We start from the raw sequence: 20,157 nt of genomic DNA, 5'->3' as shown, positions 1-20,157 counted from the left end.
AACATTAACATTAACATAGAAGGCTCCCCTGCCGGGTGCCCCTACAGATTGGGATGGGGTCAGATGTGACACCAGCCACACTGACCCGTGCAGTTGGGGCTGTGTACAGCAGACAGATCCAATTTATGTAAATGGGAGGGAATCCCATACGCCGAAGAATATTAAAGAGGTAGTTACATTCGATCAAATCGAAGGCCTTAGCTGCATCCAGCATGACCGCCGCTGCCTGCAAGCTAGGGTCCAGGAAATGGTACAAAGGGAACAACGTCTGCAAATTATGAGATGTAGAGCGTTCTGGAATGAATCCAGATTGATCCGGCAGGACTAATAATGGCATAAGAGGAGTCAGCCAAGTAGCCAATATCACTCCAGTATTTTCACATCTTTGTTCATAAGTGATAACGGCCGGTACGAGTCACAGCTATATGGTGATTTGCCCTTTTTGAGGAGCGTGATAACTAGGGCCTCTCATAGTGTAGGGGGCAATGTACCGATCTCAAAGGCCTCGGCATACATTTCAATTAGGTGGGGAGTCAGTTCCTCTTCGAACTCCTTATAAAACTCACAGGTTAGACCATCGGGGCCCCGAGATTTTTTGTTCGGAATTGTCTCAATTGCCTCCCTAATGTCTTCCTCTGTGATCGGTTGGGCAAGATAGTCTCTGTGCGCGTCAGATAGCCAAGCCAGAGCGATATCAGACAGGTAGTATTCAGTTCTGCCGCAGACGTGCTCGTCCTGGACGGGTACATGTCAGAATACGTTGCACGAAATTGCTTGGCAATGTCTGCAGTGGTATAATGATCCCCCCAGGGGGGTCAGTAATTTTTAGAATGGTGTGGTTGCTTTCTCTGTTCTTTTTTTTATTCACTAGGGTGTGTCCTGGCCTGCCCCCCTCACAATAAACGCGGGCCACATGACAAATGGATTTATATTGTAGCTCTGCGTCACCTAATTGAGTAAATTCCAGCAATGACTCTTTTATTTGGGCAAGAAGTGGCTTACCGGGAGCCCTCTTGTATTCCCGTTCTAATCGCTGTAGGGTGCTCTCTAGCTTAAACAATTGACCCTGAAGGTCTTTGAGTATGCCTGCGGTGGTGTTGATGCAGGTTCCGTGGATTTTGGCTTGAAAAGCTTCCCATAATATTGCTGCACTGTCCACCGACCCCTATTTAGTGTGAAATATTGCATGATGGCCTCTCTGATAGTGTGTGTATATAGTGGGTTGAGCAGCGCGCTCAGAGCGAAAGCTCCAAGTGAACTGTCTACCAATTCGTTGTGGGACATGCAATACCAGCCTCACTGGGTTGTGGTCTGACAAGGTGCGTGGGAGACCGACTACATCCGACACTCAGACTGAGCCACTGTCGCTCATTAACCAGTAATCGAGTTGCAACCAACTGCCCCGCGCAGTAGATATATGCATGCCCTCCAGCGTGTCCGAGTGATGCAGGCGCCATACGTCTGGAAGAGCAAGCTCCGCCATCCCATCATTTATGATTCTAGCAGCCTTTGGGGAGTGACCCCCATCCCACTGGAACGATCCTTGGCCAGATCTAGGTGAGTGTTTAGGTCACCTCCCCATATTATTGTGGCAGTCGGCCAGTGTCGCAATATATCAAGGGACTGAAGAGTGACAATCCTCAAGGATGCATTCATAAAAGTCAGGGTCGTCCACATTAGGGCCAGACACATTCACCAAGGTAACCAGTTCCCCTGCCAGCTTACCGTGTATCAGGACATACCGCCTGCATCATCTGTGCAATGCTGAATAACAGTGAAGGGCAGATTTATTTTAATAAGTGTGATTACCCCCGCCTGTCTAAAACCTGCCCATTTTGTGCCTGTTTGAGCTTCGGTGTGTTTGGTTAAATGCATTTCCTGTATTAGGGCGACATGTACCTCATGTCTGTCGATATAAGCCATCACTTGACGTATCTTTTTCGGCTAATTGAGCCCCCTTACATTCCAAATTAGACAAACAATTTTTTCATGCTTCATTTGTGGGGCCAAGACAGCGCACCCTGCATGCACAATAATATTCCAATCCTGCACCGCTATGCTTATCACTAGGAGACGTCACATAGAACTGTAGCCATATTAACAACCCCCCCTAACCACCCCACCCCCACCCACTTTAGCAACCCCAACCTGCTAAAGCCATCCCGTACTAACCCAACCAACATCCAGTAGAACATGAATGCTGCCAGAACAGCTGTGGGGAATACCCATAGGGGAGCGGTGGAGCACAAGCACTCTCCCAACTCGAAAAGGGAGGTGGCCAGAGTATTACATAAACAATTCCTACCTGGTTTGTGACATGTAGCAAAATTGCAACTAAGTTCTTACACAGGCACAGTGACGATTTTCACAAACAAAAAGAAGAATACCTGATCTGCACATTCAGAGCTCAGGGCTGTAAACCAGCAAACCTCCATATTCGATGTATAGAAAACAGCAACGCCAGAGCAACATATGTTCAGTTTAGAGGCAGATAACAGTGTTGAAGGCCCACATGCATATGTATGCAAATTTCCTGTCACTCTTCGGTCCCTTGTGAGGAATTATCCTGATCCATGCTGTCCCGATTAGAGGAGTCACAGCTCCTCCACTTGAGTGACTTCGCATAGTCTAGGGAAGATTTGGGGCTTTCTAATGCTTGGGAAAAGGGGCACATCTCCGCTCCCCCATAATTAAGATATGTCTCTAGAGGAGGGGTCCCCGGGACCCATTTTGGTTACGGAAGGGGAGCAGTGCACCCCCTTCCCTAATAAAATGATTTTGGCCCTGGGAAACGGAGTCCCCTGAGCCAATAGTGGCTTGGGAATGGGAGCTACGTTACCACCTCTCAAGGCAGGGCGGGTCAGGGCCTGCAGCCAATCGGACACAGCGCACTGCTTTCCTGCGAGGAGTTCTTCAGCCATGCACGGTGGAGGATTGGCTTTATGTATGGTTATATATTACTTGACATTAAAAAAAATCTAGGCAGTCATTTAAAAAAAAAACACTTTAGAAATTCACTGAAAAAAACCAAAGGTTAACATGATGTTACAGTTTGGTAAAATCTTCAGTGCCAACGTAACATTTTGAACTAAAAAAACACAGAAATTCACCAGTTAGAGTAAGCAGAGCTAACTATAAATTGTGCCACTGCCATGCACTGCTTATGACCTTACATATTACATCACTGATGACAGGTTCTGTGACATAATTTATGACATGCCTAACAAGAAGAGTGTACTGTTCCCCAAGTAAGAAAGAGAAGAAAGAGAATAGTCACAGAGGCAGAAGGAGGGAATTCTCTTTTTCAGAACTAGAGTCCTCACACACCCAGCAATCTAGGTCTCATGCTTCATCACATGGACTTTCTCCTTGTCGGGTCGGCGCTGCAATACCCGACGGGCACCCATAAAGGGTCTCTTTAGCGGAGATCTTTTGTTCCTGCTGTATGGTGCTGTGGGTGTGAGGGCCCTAGAGGGAAGTGTAGTTGTGAAAAAAGGTTGGAAAATCCAAAACAGCTAATTTATTGGTATGGTTCTCCACCTTGTTAAAAAGAAAATGGAGTGGCTGCTCCCTGGCTTAATGGTCCAGTAGAGCGACGCTCAACTCGTGTGATATGGTCAACATGTTTCATGCTTTCCGGCCAATACTAGGCCATAGCATTTCATCAGGACCTAAGTGCAAAACTATCTACACAACGGTGGTGGGTGGAAAAAGTCCTACCTACCATTCCTCATGGGAGTGGGCACAGTGTCCCGCTGATCCTAGGAGTAACCTATCTAGAAGGAGAAACTTTCTCCCACGGTCGTGCCGGCTCCGGACACCCAAGGTGTGGTGTCCTGTCCAAGTGTGGACGTTCTCGGAAGACCTACCCCGAGGCGAGCCGCGCAACCGGATGATAATTTTTAAAATAAATTATCTGACACCTCAATGATAGAACTTCAATCGATAGAACTGGATTTATGAGCTTTTAAAGTTTAAAGTGAAAAGTAACATCTAAAAGATCAAACAGACATTTAGTCGCACGAGACCAGGGCAAAGTCGAATGTTATGGCCGACCGTGATGTAGCGCAATATCAAAATACACAAAGTGGACGGGGCTTGGTCTCCATTTGCTTTTAGACTTAATAGAAGGTAAAGTTCAGCGGGTCAAGACAGCTGCCAGTGTCCAAGGAGGGATTGCCGTGGGGGAGCTGCAGGAAGACATTGCAGTGAAGAAGTCTAGGTTAAGAATTAGGGGCATATTTATGAGTGGGGTTGTGTTGTGCTTGCCCCACGCAATGTGGGGCATCAAAACGCAAGCTCAAAATGCGATATATGAAGCCATGCAAGGCCAACTTGCATGGCCCTGAGAGGCTTTATAAATCCATAGTGATGCAATGCAGCACACATCGCTGCATATCATTACTCTGTGCCAGGGAGGCACTTCCTGGCTGTTGCGAGTGTGTTCTCACACAACATCCATGGAGTTTGACACATTCACAGACTTGCCAACAGTGATAGACATGGGAATGTGCCAAAATACTACACCTTCTCAGGTGAGGCGTAACAAGGAGAAATATCTTTATTTCTGCTTGTTACTTCCTCTATGTGTGCTGCATTCTAGAAAATGCCTCAGGGGATTGTTTTTGTGAAAGAAGGTGCCTCTTCCTGCACAAAAACAATCCTCCTAACAACGCAGGAACCCTTGCACTGTTCTTCAATTGTGTCTGCGTTGGCGCTAGGCAGCAAAAATAGTGCCAGAGCAAGGACAAAGGCAGGAATGCGCTGTATTCCTTTAAATATGGCACAATCCTGCCCTTTCTCTGTCATTCAGCGCAGCATTGCAAGGTGACTTGCTGCGCTGCATGACTTGCTCATAAAGGCCCCTACATCTTGTTTTTCTTTTATGGAAGTCGAAAATCTCCAATAAGACACAACTGCAGGCTCTGGACAATGAGGGCTCCAAGCGACAATATCCCCTTTCTGTAAGGAACCGCGGAACTGGATTTGCTGCTGTGCAGAAGAACATAGCGGGAGCTACCAAGATGTCATGCCAACCAGCGATGCACCTTGGGTGGATTGGCAAACAGGTAGGGTCCCTGTCTCCTCTCAGTTCTCATAAAACTTTTTGGCTGAACATTTTTTAAATTTCAAGTTTTGGATTTAGGTTATCTCGGCATCGTTAGCACCACGTTCAAGGGTCCAGGACTGGAGGGGACGTCTTGGTCAATTGCAGGTTTAAAGATTTGGGTCCTTTTCCGTCTTTGAGGCTCTGATCAGGAAGTTAGTCAACTACCCCTTAGAATCACTCTAGAAGTCTTGGGTTTAAGCAGGAAAACAGGTTTCAAGCAGCAGGTCATGCCTCTGAGGGCCTAGACCAGGCTTCAGGCCACAGAGCAGTTCTCTTGGTGCAGCAGGTCAGTTCTATGACATACACAACAAGCCAGAGGCAGAAGTGCAGTCCCCTGAGAGTCCTTCCAAATGTCCAGAAGGGTACTGAAGATTGGGTCAGAGGGTCCTAATTTTATACCTGATGCCAGCGTTGAAGTAACAGAAACTTCTGGAGTTTTTGCCCCGCAGAAGTGCGTGGTATGTCCTGCCTCCATGCCCTGGTTACAGACTGTCTGCAGTCACAATAGGATAATATAAAGTTCTTTGTGTATGAGGTTAGGCAGTGTATTTGAAGCGGGGCTGTGCACAGCTCCACCCTTCATTCTGCATGGATAGCTCATCCTGTCTACACATAGTCCATTTGTTGTGTGACTGTCTGGGAGGCATACCAAAATGCCAATTGCTTCTACACCTAGTTATATACCACAGGAAACAGACTGCAGGCACTCAATGGTTAGGACAAGAAATTGTCAACTCTCTAAAAGTAGCGTTTTCAAGAATTGTAACTTAAAATCTGACTTTACCATTAAAGAGGATTTAAAATAACAATTGCATGGACACCAAACATGATATTTCCACCTGCTTCCAAACAAAGATTATCACTTATTAAATGTAATAAGACAACCCATTGTTCTCCTATACAAGATGTAGGCCTCACAGCAGTAAAAAACTAATTTGAGAATTTTTCACTAACTGGACATATAAACCTTAAAAGTACATGTTCAACTTTTTTAAATCAAAAAAAGGAGAATTCCTTTCTGAGTATTTTCACTTTATATTTAACAAAACAATTTTTTTAGGCTTCAATACAACAGCAATTACCCCAAGTAATATAGTTCAACCAACACTAACAACTGTATGTATCAAAATATAGTTTTTATTTTGATATTATCAAAGCAAAGAAAGTACCATCATAAAATGTGCTTAACACATTAAAATCATAATGACATCATCATAGTTATATAGACTCATAAAAAATCCTTTCATATACAATACATTTTGGACAATACATTCAATTCTTAGAAAACCATAATTTTCAAATATACAAAAAAATCAATTACTAATACATATTCATTAAAAAGTTTGTCGACGCGTTTCGGTGATGTATTCTTTAGAACACCTTCTTCAGGACTTTCTAAAGGATCTTCTTAATCTAAAAATAGATACATAACAGTTTGTTAGATATTGAACTATCGGGGAGTTGTACCGCATCACTATTGACGGAGTCCTACTTTATCTTACATTTTCGAGTGGTCCTTGTTATACATTGCCACATAGGGGTACTGGAATATTATAATTGATGATAATGTAATCCCTCGCGTTACGTCAGGGAATCTGTGCATAAAAAAGTACAGATTTTATTTCAGACATGAATATATGCTAATAGTCCCTACGTGCAATTTTGCGATAAATTAATACGGGTAATAACTTGTTCACCTACTTGTCTTTGCATCAATAGGTCAGCTAGTATAAGCAGCTTGTTCACTTCACATTTAGGATCCTTGTATCTCTGTAAATTGATACTCGGGTGATTCTAGACTCTGCACTCCGTGGATCCGTTTGCCTGGCGTATGCACCTTTTTTTTGTGTTAAGGGTGCTGTCACCAACAATCTAGATAGATAACATACATGGTATTTACTATCTAGAATATTTACATAGTTTGTTCATTGCACAGATGGTTCTCACTGACAGAAGCTCATTTCTTTCATTATAAGCGTGGATGCATACAGGTTAGAAGATCTCTACAGGATGTGCCTACATTTTGATATTAGTGTTAGAGATTTCAAACATAGCAGAGACCCTCTATGCTGCAAGTAAATAGTGCAGTGTGTTTGGCCATAACACTGAACTATTGTTTTGGCACTCATTGGGTAGTACAATACCATTTCATCTCGGGTATTGCTCTTCATTTGGTGCTGGATGAAAGGCTATCAATTTACGCCCCTCTTCTACACTTCATATTAATCAAGTCCCTAGGGCTTGGCAGCTACCTAAGCAGTATCATATTTTAATCAGAGTTATTTTACCGCTAAGGCTACACCGGCAATAAGAGGCTCCCGCCCCTGCCTACCGCACCCTCGTGCTTTGGCCCCTGAGATTACCTAACTTAAAAAGAGAGCCCCGACCGTATAAACCTAGTGACGGTCCCTCTTACCTCCTCAATGACGTCCAGTCGTCTTGGCCCTTCCGTGTGGTGTACGAGCCTGTACACAAACAGTGCGTTTATATACACCCACGCGCCCGATGTTACAAGGCTAATTCAAATCACCTGAAACTCGGTAGTTACAGTTTTGGCGGCCATGTTGGTAGTTTCTTGCCGTACCAGCAAAACGTACACATTCGAAGATGGACACAACGACCACAGACACTCCTGTCCACTTCATAATATTATTACGACGCTCACAGCGGTTTTTATAGGAAAATCACGCTGGTGTGCGAACACTATTTCTAATGCGCACTGTTGTGAACATTTTAGCGATGTAAAACGAGTATTTACTCTTATTGTGTTAACCTATTTTAATAAAAGAATCACGTTGGTGTTCAAAACGCTCTTACTAGTGCACATCATTATAGGCTTTTTTAGCGATATCTAAGGAATATTTTGGTGTTTAATGTACATGCGCTAAGCAAAATGTTGTCGGCCATTTTAGTAGTTTTTGGTAAAAAAATTTTTGTCTCGTGACACCAATAACCCATTGTAACAAGGAAGTCCTTACACAAATATGGCATATTATTACATTTGGATTTTACACTTATATATACCTTCTGTATTCTGAGTGTATGCTCAGCAGATAACAATACATAGGTTATAGCCTGCTAACAATTACAGAAGTCTTATTGAATTATCCACAAACCACGTTAACATTTATCCACTCTTAGGCTCTGCACATGTTCACTCAGCAATGGGGGGTAGTGCTTAATCAGCTGGTCACTTCAGGGTCCCCCCACTTCCCAGATGATGAAAAATGGTAAAAACTCATTTTTTTAAAACCTACAGGGCTTTACACGCAGAGTGAAGACGTCCATCCCCTTTACAATTCAGATTCCTATGCCACTTAATTGGTATATACAGTTGATTTTGATCTTAATCTACTGTTCTACTTCACTAGTCTTTCCCATTCCTCTCTATTGTTTAACCCTTCTGTATATGATTTGAATTTTGACATGAAGAACTGCTCTCTTTGTTTGCGTCTTTTGTCAGTATTGCCTCCCCTCACTGATATTTTAATTTTTTCCAGTATGAACCAGCGTAGTTCATCTTCTCTGTGGTTCATATTAGTCCAGTGTTCAACAAGGGGGGCGTTCTTCTTTTTATTTTTTAAGGCTGATCTGTGTTCAGATAGGCGCAAGCGCATTTCTCTGCCTGTCTCGCCAATATAGCATTTCTTGCAGGGGCACATAAGGAGATATACAACATTGGACGTTCTACAATTAACATGTTCATTCATCCAATGCGTTATACCTCCTAGGTCGATTTTATCTGATTTTATTATGGTTTTGCAGTGGGAACAAGTTCCGCACGGCAGATTGCCACGGATTGGTGCATTGTGGTCAATACTTAGTTGTTGGCTCTTATTGGGTTCTCTATACGTTTGTACCAAGCAATTGCGGATAGTTCTGTTCCTTCTATATGCAAAAGTGGGCTTTGGTAGAATAATCTGGCCCTTTTTATTTAAAATCGACCAATTCTTAGTGATTAGATTCCTCAATTTTATACTCATATTGTTGTAGTCTGAGACCATCACTATGCCATCCTTAGGCTGTAGTGATGTTTCTTTTGGTTCAAACAGGGAATCTCTGTTTCGATACTTTGCCCTCTTATAACTTTCCCTGATGAGTCTTTTGGGGTAACCCCTCTCCGCGAGTTTCTTTTTTAGAATTTCAGCATGTTTTTCAAACATGGACCTATCCGTACAATTACGTCTAATTCTTATAAACTGGCTATATGGTATACCGTCCTTTTGACATTTTGGGTGGTAGCTAGTATGGTGGAGCAATGTATTTCTATCCGAGGGTTTGACATATAGTTCCACCCCTAGTTTGCCTTCCTGCGCCTTTATTTTAATATCCAAGAAGTCAACTGCCACTTGACTCTTGTTTGCAGTGAATCTCAGGTTTGCATCTCCACAACTTTTTTAAATACCATGCACCCTGTCCTTTGGGTTGTTTAGGGTCTAAACTAAGGGTGAACACATTTTATCAAAAAGAGAGTTTTCAGCTTGAAAAAGGGGTTATTTTGCTGTGTCTAATTTGCAGATTCAAATTCTAGACAGGTTGCAGTGGGGGGCCTGAGACATGTTTAAACTTAAGTGGGTGTCACAATAACTGCTACAGGCCCACGAGTAGCATTTAATTTGATTTACCGACTCTAGAATACAGAATTTTACCGATTCGGTATTCTAGATTCGGTAAATCAGATGTAGGAAAATAATCGGTAATTTTCACCGAATCTGTATGATTTGGTAATTACCGAATCGGCATTTACCGATTCGGTAATTGCCATTGATTCCTATGGGCCTTGAGGACCATAGGAATCAATGTCAATTACCGAATCGGTAAATACCGATTCGGTAAAATTACCGATTTTACAAGGGGGACAGGGTGTCACTTTGACACCCTGTTGCACCCCTGATTCTGGCTTGTGTGCCATGTGACAAACATACATGCCCTTAGGGCAGGTATGTGTGCCACATGGCACAGGTGTACATGCACAGATGTGCATGTACACAGGAATTCGTTATTTACCATGACATAGTAGGTCATGGTAAATAACGAATTCTTAAGGGCCTGTGGCACTATTTTAAGTGCCACCTACATCTAGATTTACCGATTCGGTAAATGTACCGATTCGGTAAATTTACCGAATCGTTAACATTTGGGCCCCCTACATCTCACAAACCCGTTACCGACCGGTATTTGGTGTCCTACATCTGGCCCGAGATCACAAGGACTTTAGTATGCCAACAATAACAATAACAATAACAAATTCAGTAAAACAGAAGGGATAAAGGCAAAAGGTTTGGGGTGACCCTTTAGAGAATACTGTGAGGCACTGTGAGACAAGGACAGTTAGCAAAATGAAGTTCATTCAAACATGCATGCAGTGTGAGGCACAATCTAAGAAAAATGAAGTTGATTTAAATACGCCCACAATGCTAGGCACAAGTTGTGGGCAAACTGAAGTTAATTCAGATAGGCAGGTCAGTTTTCTGCGCTTGCTCCACAGAGGTGCTGGATTCAGAAGGATTGACAAACCTAATAGCGTTGACGTTTGCACTGTGTGCATATACCTTACAAATACCAAACCCATTAGCTTTTCTAATTTTTTATTTGTTTTATATTGCAGGAGAAAATGAACTTACTCTCGCAGGAAAGAACCTTCATGTTATTTTATCCTTTTTTCTGCTAATCTCTTTTACGGAGCTGATTTTGCGGTGTGCATTTCAGCTTCAGCTCTACCGCAGGTGTGTCAAATAAGGCAAAGTCCCCTGCAATTAGCGCTTAGAGGCGAGCTGATGGTCAGCAGATTCTGTGAGGTACCTTGACAGGTTAATGGACTCTCAGACCAGAGAGGCTCAGGCCCGCTGGGTTACTGAAAGCATCAGTGCCAACATTTAGACACTTTGAGAAAAAAATTGGGGAACTTTATTCAAGCTCATGGTTTAGCTGTACTGTTTTTTGTAGGCTGTATTTATACGAACCCTGTGCGGCCCAGATTCAGGATATGCTATTACCTCCAGCCTGCGGGGAAGGGTTACTTGTGGTAGGGCTGGCAGCTCACTGCACAGAGATAATCTTTTTAATCAAGGAGCACGTGGAGCAGAAGCCGGTATGGGGCCACCTGCTGAAACAAAGCTTGAGCTGCGACGCCTGCAGCTCCTCCCCCCACATTTGTTTTTCGTATTTTATGTACTGCAATCACTACAGCTACCTTAAACGTTTCATACTGATGCGTGGATTTCCTTTTCATGTTCATAAATAAAAAAATTATTGTTTGCAAAATTACTAGACAAATCAGGTCTCCCAATTTCCATCAATAAGAAATTCCAGCCCCCTAGTCATTCTCCTTTAGTAGATGAGAGGGTCAAGAGGAGCTTGTACATAAATTCCATCTCATGGCACGTGACCAACCCTTACATATAGAAAATGATATGCCGAATACGTTGTTTATTTCTTACAAATATTAGTCGCCACAGGGCACTTGCACTCTGCCCATTTACCAATGAGAAGGAAAATGATGAATTCAGTCACCCATGAAAAGGCCATTACATCTGCCCATTATCTAGGAGATAAAATATCCAGGACCGTTCATTCTACCCAATTATTTGCACATAAGGCTACAAGACCGCAACTCAGTCTGCCCATCTTTTCTTTTTTTGCAAATGGCCAGTTTGCACAGTTTTGTACAGATAAGAACACTAGACATATCCACCAGCCTATTCTACTACACATCAATATCAACTAGGTCCATCTAGCCATGCCCATCTCCAACACACTAAATGCCCCCTTGTTTTCCCGCTTTATTGCTGCTCTTTTACTGTAGGTGATGCTAATAGCTAAGTCGCCGCCCAGCCATGTTGCTCTCTTGACCAGCAATGACCCCATCTTGTTGTCTGTTACTCCATCACTCTACCGTTGACCCCTGGCATGGGTTACCTTGCTCTTTTTGTCCCAGAAGGATTTGGGCATGAGCTGGGCTGGAAGGTGAGTCTTCCCCATGCGTGGGGGTTTCATAACATTCAATTGCTGCACCCCTAAAATAAAAATGTGGTCACGTAAGAAAACGTCAGTGCTGAAATACTTGAATTTAAGCAGTATCATGGATTCACTGGCAATGTCCCTAACTTGTCATTAACCCCCACGTCATCCTGAAGTTTTTTTTTTAAGAGTCTGGAAATGCGAAGCAAGGATGGTATGGTGTGGCTCACTGGTTAGAGGTGGCAAACCCGGGAGCAGAGGACAGCCCGGGACCAGGGTTCAATTCCCGACGCGGCAGGGTCTTGGACCAGGGTCAACAGACTCGATAATTCTCACCTCGGTGCCTACTCTAACTAGGGATCACACTCGGCAAATCTGGGCATTAGCTTGCCTCATCTCCACAACGGCCCCCCACATACGCCGGGGATGCCTGGTTTCACCTTGGAGATACCCAGTAGGGACCATCTCACAGGGAAAGCCAGGACGGGTTCCCCAGCGGTCTACAGCGCAGAGATACTCCTTCGGGAGTCGATTCTAGCGCTTTACAAACCCACAATCAATCAATCAATCAATCAATCCCAGGGTTGTACCGAGTTTAATTTTATTTAGGCCTGCCATTGTCAGTCATGTGTGTATGCACTCCAAACTGCAAATGCACACTGACCATCTGATGCTCCACAGTTTATCTCCGCCCCAAGCCCAGCTTGGGTATGTCCATTTTAAAAGTTGTGGAGAAGTCACATCCAGATGCACAAGTAAACCCCAGCTAGAATAAACGAGGCCTGCTCTAATCAAACAGAAGATGGGGCATAATACATTGCAAAACACTGTCAATCGGTGCGACCCACTCCCCTTTAAGTTATGTAAAACAAGTGCTTCTGTACAGCTTTTTATCTGGGACACTTCCACACCTCATCTATTGCCCTCTCTTTGAGACTGTGGGTCTTCCGAGATCCCCCGCCAGCTTCCTTCCGCCAGCTAATCTATACGCGTGCAACCTCACCTGTTGGGAGTCCCGGAAAGGTAAATTCAATAAAGGCAAAATGGACATGGATAGAGTTGCGTTTGCATTTTTCAGGATCGCCATTGTTGTAGATCATGTCCACAATTTCACTGATCCAGGTAGTCCCTAAGGAATAAAAAAAATACCTTCATCAGGACTCACTTCTAATGGGTTATGTTTCAGATCAGTAAGGGCTAGGAATGACCCATGGGATAGCTAACTCGTACCTCTGTATCCCAGAGTTAGTGATTTTGGAATGGATCTGGCGTGTTCTGCTTTGGGAGCTAGAATAATGTTTATTGACTCACTGCAGCATTTATAGCATAACTGTGTAAACTTTAAAGGCACAAGTAAATCTTGCATGCTATGAAATAGGAGATCAATGATGCCCTCCTCTCAGGCTTTAAGACCCAAGAGAGACTCACCTGCTTTGGGGTAGGTGGCGATGATCAGGTCATCAGGCCTTGCTTGGGTTGCTTCTATCTCGGGCCAGTTGTCTGCTATAAATTTAAGCATTGGCACCTCCTGTACTGGCACCAGCTTCAGGCGCAATAAGTGGGTGATGCTCTCCATACTGCAAATCAAGGTGTAAACACAAAATGAACATTAAAGAAACCATGGCAATAGTCAATTCCATCACCTCATAGGTCTCTCAAAAACCTAGAAAAATCGAATACTGAGATCACCTAGAAAAGGTACCATCAGTGGAACCCAGTGGCGCCTGGTGACATTTGAAAGTGGTGCAGTGGAACCCAGTGGCGCCTGGTGACATTTGAAAGTGGTGAGGCGTAAAATTATTGTCGTACTACAATGCAGTGAGCGAGCATAGCTCGGGGGGTGGTTCCCTCCTGAGAACATTTTTAAAAAAGAGTGGACAAATGGTGCATTTTCAAGGAAATTTGAGAAAGTAGGAAGGTTAATGAAGCAATCAAAACAAAGTGATGAGAGGCAATATAGAAGAGTGTATAAATGGAGTCAACAAAATAAAAATTCTCAAACCCTCTTTGTTTGTGTGTTGCAATTCTTTTTATTCTCTGTATTCCTTGTACCAAACTCCACAAAATCCAAAGACCAGTTGCAAGTTGCTTGCAAACGTATCGCTCAAATTCCAATGGAGAATTAAATTGTGCCTCATGTTTCTTCTTGGATGCCGAAAAAATTGCAAGTGGTTCAGACTTGGTTGAGGGAAGAAAGAGTTCATTGTTAAACTTGCCACTGCCTTTACACTATGTGAATGAATTGGATTGCGTTTACGGCTTCTGATCGCCCTGAGGAAGAACCGTTGGGGGGAAACGCGTTGGCTGTACAATTTGGTACAAGGAATACAGAGAATTAAAAGAATAGCAAAACACAAACGAAGAGGATTAGAGAATTGTTGTTTTGTTGACTCCATTTATACACTTCTGTATTGCCTCTCATCACTTTGTTTTGATTGTATTATATTTATGACCATGTGGCAGCTGGTCATTTGAGGTGGGCAATACATGCATGGATATGTATTACTGACTAGTCTAGGTGGTGCAGTGTGTATCAGTCTTGCTGCCTCTCATTGCTTTGAAAAAAAGGTTAATAAAGCAATACAATTTAATTATTTATCATTTAAGAAATTGCCAATTTTTATGAACTATAGAGGACAATCTTTGCATCTCTGATGTTATCCTTTGCCCATATTAACTTTTGAACTCACTGATACACTTGTAATGGATTAACTATACAATAAATACATTCATTGACAGTGCAGTGCTGCACATCAATATGATGACACTATTTCCTTAAATTCATTTTCTGTTTTCATGCAAGAAACACTATTTACAAAAAAATTGCAGAAAATATGAATGCATTTTAAGTAGTACTATGTGTAAAAAAATGCCTGCATGTAACAGCAAAGGCTTCCCATGTTATCGTTTCTACTGGTGCAGACACAAAACACGTCCTCATGCAGTCACTGCACCCTAATAAACTTTACATTATAGACCTCCCACTAAACTCAGACATTTCTGCTGCATTCACCACTTAGCACACGCTGACCACTTGTACACCACCCACTCCTCTAGCTACACACCTACTGCGTACATAGCGCACTGAAGACGCTGCAGATGAGGGGGAACATGTCAGTGCACTCAGCGCCGTGTTCTGCAAGAAAACGCTGCTAAGCGCTGATATTCAGATTTATTTAATGGAGTTTTGGCCTGGGGTATAATCAGACTTAAATCAATAACCACCACAAAAACAGCATGTTCCTACCAAGGTATATTAATTGTACAGCAGCATGAGTGAACATTGTAAACCGAAACCCCGCTCCGGCTAACTGCCAAAAATCACTTAGTTTCCTCTGCCTGGCTTTACTTAACTGCCAAACCAGGCTGATACACGTGTAGGTCCTTCCCTTGTAACAAGCAATGCTTACACCCGGTAATTGACATTTCATATACCGAGGGCTCTCAAAGGGAACTGAGCCATTGGTGATAAATGTACGACCTCAGCATGTGAGTCATGGCGCTGTCGTGTTGGTCATTTGTAAAACAAAGGCCTTGTTTAGCATGACATGCACGTTGGGAGGGAGGAGGGGGGAAAGCCAGACTGACAACCGATTTGTGTCTTTAAAAGGCCGCTTTATTGAAACAGGTGCACCTGACAAACTTTATTAAAACTGGCTCCTCGCCTTACAAAACTAAAACCTCTCTAAACATCGAGTTATCTTACCCCTTGCCTTTCTTCCCCCCGCCCCTACGACCCCCACATGATAAAAACATCCCCCCACCCTGCGAAATACAATACATAAAATGCAAATACATTAAATAATACACCATAATACACAATCGTTTCCCATAACCTTTGACCTTCTTAACCCCAAAAAACCTAACCTCCTATCCGTGTTTCTGCAACTGTAACTAATGAGCACCAATGTAAAACCTCCAACCTGTTTAACCATTCCCCGTTCCTAAACACCAACTCCCCAACTTAACGCTAACTACCAAAACTCCAGCCAAACTTGGCCAACTTCCACAATAACAGCGCCAGCACCTGTTCCAAGCGACAACATACAATTCAAAAACCCCTGCGCACCTGTTCCAAAACGGACCTAGAACAAAACCTAACAAAAACTCCCCAAAAACCACCAAAACCCAGGGAGGGAGGGTGGGGACAAAAAACCTAAACTGCCAGCGCTCCCAACCACCAGGTTACCAAAACCTAAAATGGTGGCTGGGCAAGCGCGGTGACCACTCAAATACCCTTGGCTTGTAAACTTAAACTTGGGCTGTCTTTGGGCTATCCCAAAACAGCCCAACAGCACAAAATGGCTGCTGTCATCTCGCCTCCTCCCTCTCCCAATCTGCTTGGGGGGCAGACCTCGAGGCTCGGCTGCCCCCCAAAACCCCTTGAGAGGGAGGAGGGGGGCAAGCCAGACTGACTACCGATTTGTGTGTGTAAAATGCCGCTTTATTGATTAAGGTGCACATCACAAACTTTATTAAAACTGGCTCCTCGCCTTACAAAACCAAAACCTCTCTAAACATCGAGCAACCTGACCCCTTGCCTTTCCTCCCCCACCCCTACGATCCCCACATGATAAAAACATCCCCCTACCCTGCAAAATACAATACATAAAATGCAAATACATTAAATAATACACCATAATACACAATCTTATCCCATAACCTTTAACCTTCTTAACCACCCAAAAACCTAACCTCCTATCCATCTTCCTGCAACTGTAACTAATGACCTTCCCCCTTGTACTCCATCTACTCCCTCTCTTAAAACCCTGCATTGGCTCCCCATCAAGAAACGGATCCAATTTAATGTGTGCTGCCTAGTCCATAAGACAATTCATGGACAAGGACCAGCTTACTTAGAATGTAAACTTAAACCCTACCTACCTATGAGAGCCCTCACGTCAGCTGGCAAGCAGCTCCTAAGGGTCCCTAAAGTACGTACGGTTAGAAACGGCAACAGGTCTTTTAGTAAATCAGCTCCTCACCTTTGGAACTCTTTGCCCCTATCAATCAGGGTCCAACCCAATTACCTCAGATTCCGAAAACATCTGAAGACCTGGCTGTTCTAGCCTTTTTCCTCACTTTCCTGTCCCTTTATTTCTGTCTGGTGTTGGTGTCATTGCAAGTGCTCTGAAACCTACGGGTGATTTATGCGCTATACAAAAGCAATTTACATTACATTTTACATTACATGGGCTCCAATGTAAAACCTCCAACCTGTTTAACCTTTCCCCGTTCCTGAACACCAACTCCCCAACTTAACGCTTACCAACAAAACTCCAGCCAAACTTGGCCAACTTCCAAAACAACACCGCCACCCAGGAAAAGTCAGGAGGATAGGTGGATACACCGCCTCCCTACTTTTCCTGCCCTCCCCCGCTCCCCAAACATCCAGATCCACCAACTCTCTAGCGAACACCCAACAACCGCGACAACTACTCGCGTAATTCCAGCAGGTAAAGATCCATGCCCAGGTGAGACAAATGAACCCCATCTCCGGGAAACAGTTCCGGTGCGTCATAGCGTATGTCCTTGTGCCAAATCCTAGAGTAACCCAGGTGCCAGCAGAACCTCACCATCTCCACATTAACCTTCCTCCTCGCCTTATCAATTGCCTGAGGATGCACCGCACCCCTCCACACCCGGCACGGTACAAACTCTGTCCAAACCACTACACACCCTTCCCACCGTCTCTTGATCTCCCCCAAATCTCTCTTCATGGCCCTCATGAGCACCAAACCAGTCTCCCTCACCATATAATTTTCACCCAAATTTAACAACAAGACGTCAGGACACCTACCCGCCACAACCATACCATTGAGAGTCAACACTAATTCTCGCCACAACATGCCCCCCTTTCCCTTCCAACGTATGGTAAACACATTAGGATTGAAACCCAAATTCTCGCCAAAGTAACTGGATCGCGCTTGCAGCTGGGCCCTCCTAACACATGAATGCCCCATGATCCAAACCGCCATGTCTCTGGCAAGGAGACCCGCTACCAAACCTAAAAAGAGAAACAATGCAAGGAACACCATACCCACCGCGCGCTTCAAACGCTGGACGCGCCCCGTACATAGCACCGATAACATTCCGATGACCATCTGCCCAGTTGCATAATGTCACTTTGCCCCCACCCTTGCCGATGCGCCTCCGACGCACGCCAAACCTAAAAGAGTGGGTGCCAAAGCGCTTCCCGTCAAGCCCCAACCCCTGTAACACCTTACGCAGAACCGCCAGTAGTTGTGAACCCGACACCTGACGGCCGTCCGCATGCCGGAAAACTGCCCCATCCAACCGCGCCGCCGCCCTCAGCCTCAACCCCCACCTTAAAGGGCACCTCCCACCCAACGCGACTGCCGACAAAGAAACCCAGCGACCCAACCCCCTCTGATCCGTCTTCGCTTTCCGCAGCCACAAACGCACTTCCACCTCCCCGAACGAAACCTCCGACCACCGGACTCCCATGTCCTTCCTCACGCCCAGCAACTCCGATACCCTAAAAGCTCCTGCAAACATCCATGCCATCAGAGTGGCAAACAAACAGGATTCCCCTGCATCGAAACACACCCCCGGCAAAACCTCAATGACCTGGTCCAGCAACCCCGGCGACACAGGCTGTCGGACCCTGCACCCCCTCCTGCACTCTCGGGCCCACCCCTCCAACATGCGAGACCTGAGCTCCCCCGCCGACGGCGCATAACCCCACAAGAGTTTTCCCATAAACGCGATCCCCACCAGTTTGCCCGCTATCGTGACCCACGTGAGTCCCTTGTCTATTAAATCCAGGATGAACTGAACTACGTCCTCCTGACTCTCCCCTCCCGGGGCCCGCCACCGCGCCCCAGACGCCAAGAAATCCTCCCAAGCTGTCAAGTACGTCACCTTCGTTGACACCGCCAAGGACCCTAGAACCAGCTGAAACATCCTGTGTTGCCGACGTACCACATCTGAGGAGGGATGCTGGCTGGGTCCCAATCTGTGTTCTTGGCTAAGCCACGGAATCTCCCCCACTGCGAACGAGACAAAGCATCCGCTATTTCATTGTCGACCCCAGGCACATGTACCGCGCAAAAGGCAATATCAAAGCGCAAGCAGCCCAGCACAAACACTCACAGCAGCTTCAACACCTGTACATCCCTGGCCGACTGACGATTGACCACATCCACCACTGCCATGTTGTCCACGTGAAACTTTACCCTCCTGTGTGCCAGAAGTTCCCCCCATAGTGCCACCACCACCACCAGAGGGAAAAGCTCGAGAAAGGTGATACTCCTGCCCCCCCACCCATTCCGGGGGCTACCTCTCCGCACACCACCGTCCTTGCCAGTACAATCCAAAACCGTCACTCCCCGCCACATCCGAGAAGATCTGAACCTCCCAGACCAGGGCTTCCCCTTGTTGCATGGGGATTCCATTGAAATGCTGTAAGAAGAAACACCACACCCGTAAATCCTCCTTCACTCCCGCAGGCAGCCAGACGTGGTGATGCGGCGGGTGACGCCCCGCCAAAGCCCTGGCCAGCCTTCTACAAAAAGTCCTCCCCACGCGCACTACTCAGCACGTAAAATTGAGGTGGCCCAGCAACACTTGAATCTCCAACACTGTAACCTTGGGTCATGCCAACATTCCGTCCAGCAGCTCCAGCATATGCTGCTTTTTCTCTACTGGTAAACGGGCCTCCATAGCCACCGAGTCCAGTTCAATCCCCAAAAATGACAGTGCCATGCCCGGCCCCACTGTCTTCTCCGGTGCCAGTGGCACCCCCAACTCCCGCATGAGCTCCTGGAACCTGTCAAGTGCCTCCTGGCAGTCCGCGGAACTGGGGGAGCTGACCAAAAAGAAGTCATCCAGGTAGTGCGTGACACCTTGGTGATCCGTCCGTTCCGTGAACAACCATTGCAGGAACGTACTGAAGCACTCAAAAAGTGCGCATGACATCGAGCAGCCCAACGGCAATGCTTTGTCCACGTACCAGTGCTGTCAAACTGAATCCCCAGTAGGCCCCAATCGTCTGGATGGATGGGGAGCATCCGCAAAGCCGATTTGATGTCGCACTTTGCCATCCTTGCTGTTGCGCCTGCCGA

At 45.2% G+C, this 20,157-nt stretch overlaps 1 protein-coding gene across 1 annotated transcript in view; it reads right to left on the bottom strand.

The window, feature by feature from the left end:
- LOC144753534 (sulfotransferase 1 family member D1-like) overlaps positions 1-13,646 on the bottom strand; it is a 51,394-nt gene extending 37,748 nt beyond the window's left edge. Inside the window, exons 1-3 of the mRNA XM_078641189.1 lie at positions 13,499-13,646; positions 13,074-13,199; positions 12,029-12,126 (exon numbers count right to left, since the gene is read on the bottom strand). Coding sequence (XP_078497315.1) covers positions 12,029-12,126; positions 13,074-13,199; positions 13,499-13,646 — 372 coding nt within the window. The remainder of the gene's footprint in view (positions 1-12,028; positions 12,127-13,073; positions 13,200-13,498) is intronic.
- Between the last annotated feature and the right edge of the window lie 6,511 nt (positions 13,647-20,157).

This window comes from Lissotriton helveticus, chromosome 5_1 (assembly GCF_964261635.1).
Source record: "Lissotriton helveticus chromosome 5_1, aLisHel1.1, whole genome shotgun sequence".
NCBI classification, from domain to species: Eukaryota; Metazoa; Chordata; class Amphibia; order Caudata; family Salamandridae; genus Lissotriton; species Lissotriton helveticus.
Note: the sequence above shows the minus strand (reverse complement) of the source record. Positions and strands in the feature narration are given on the sequence as shown.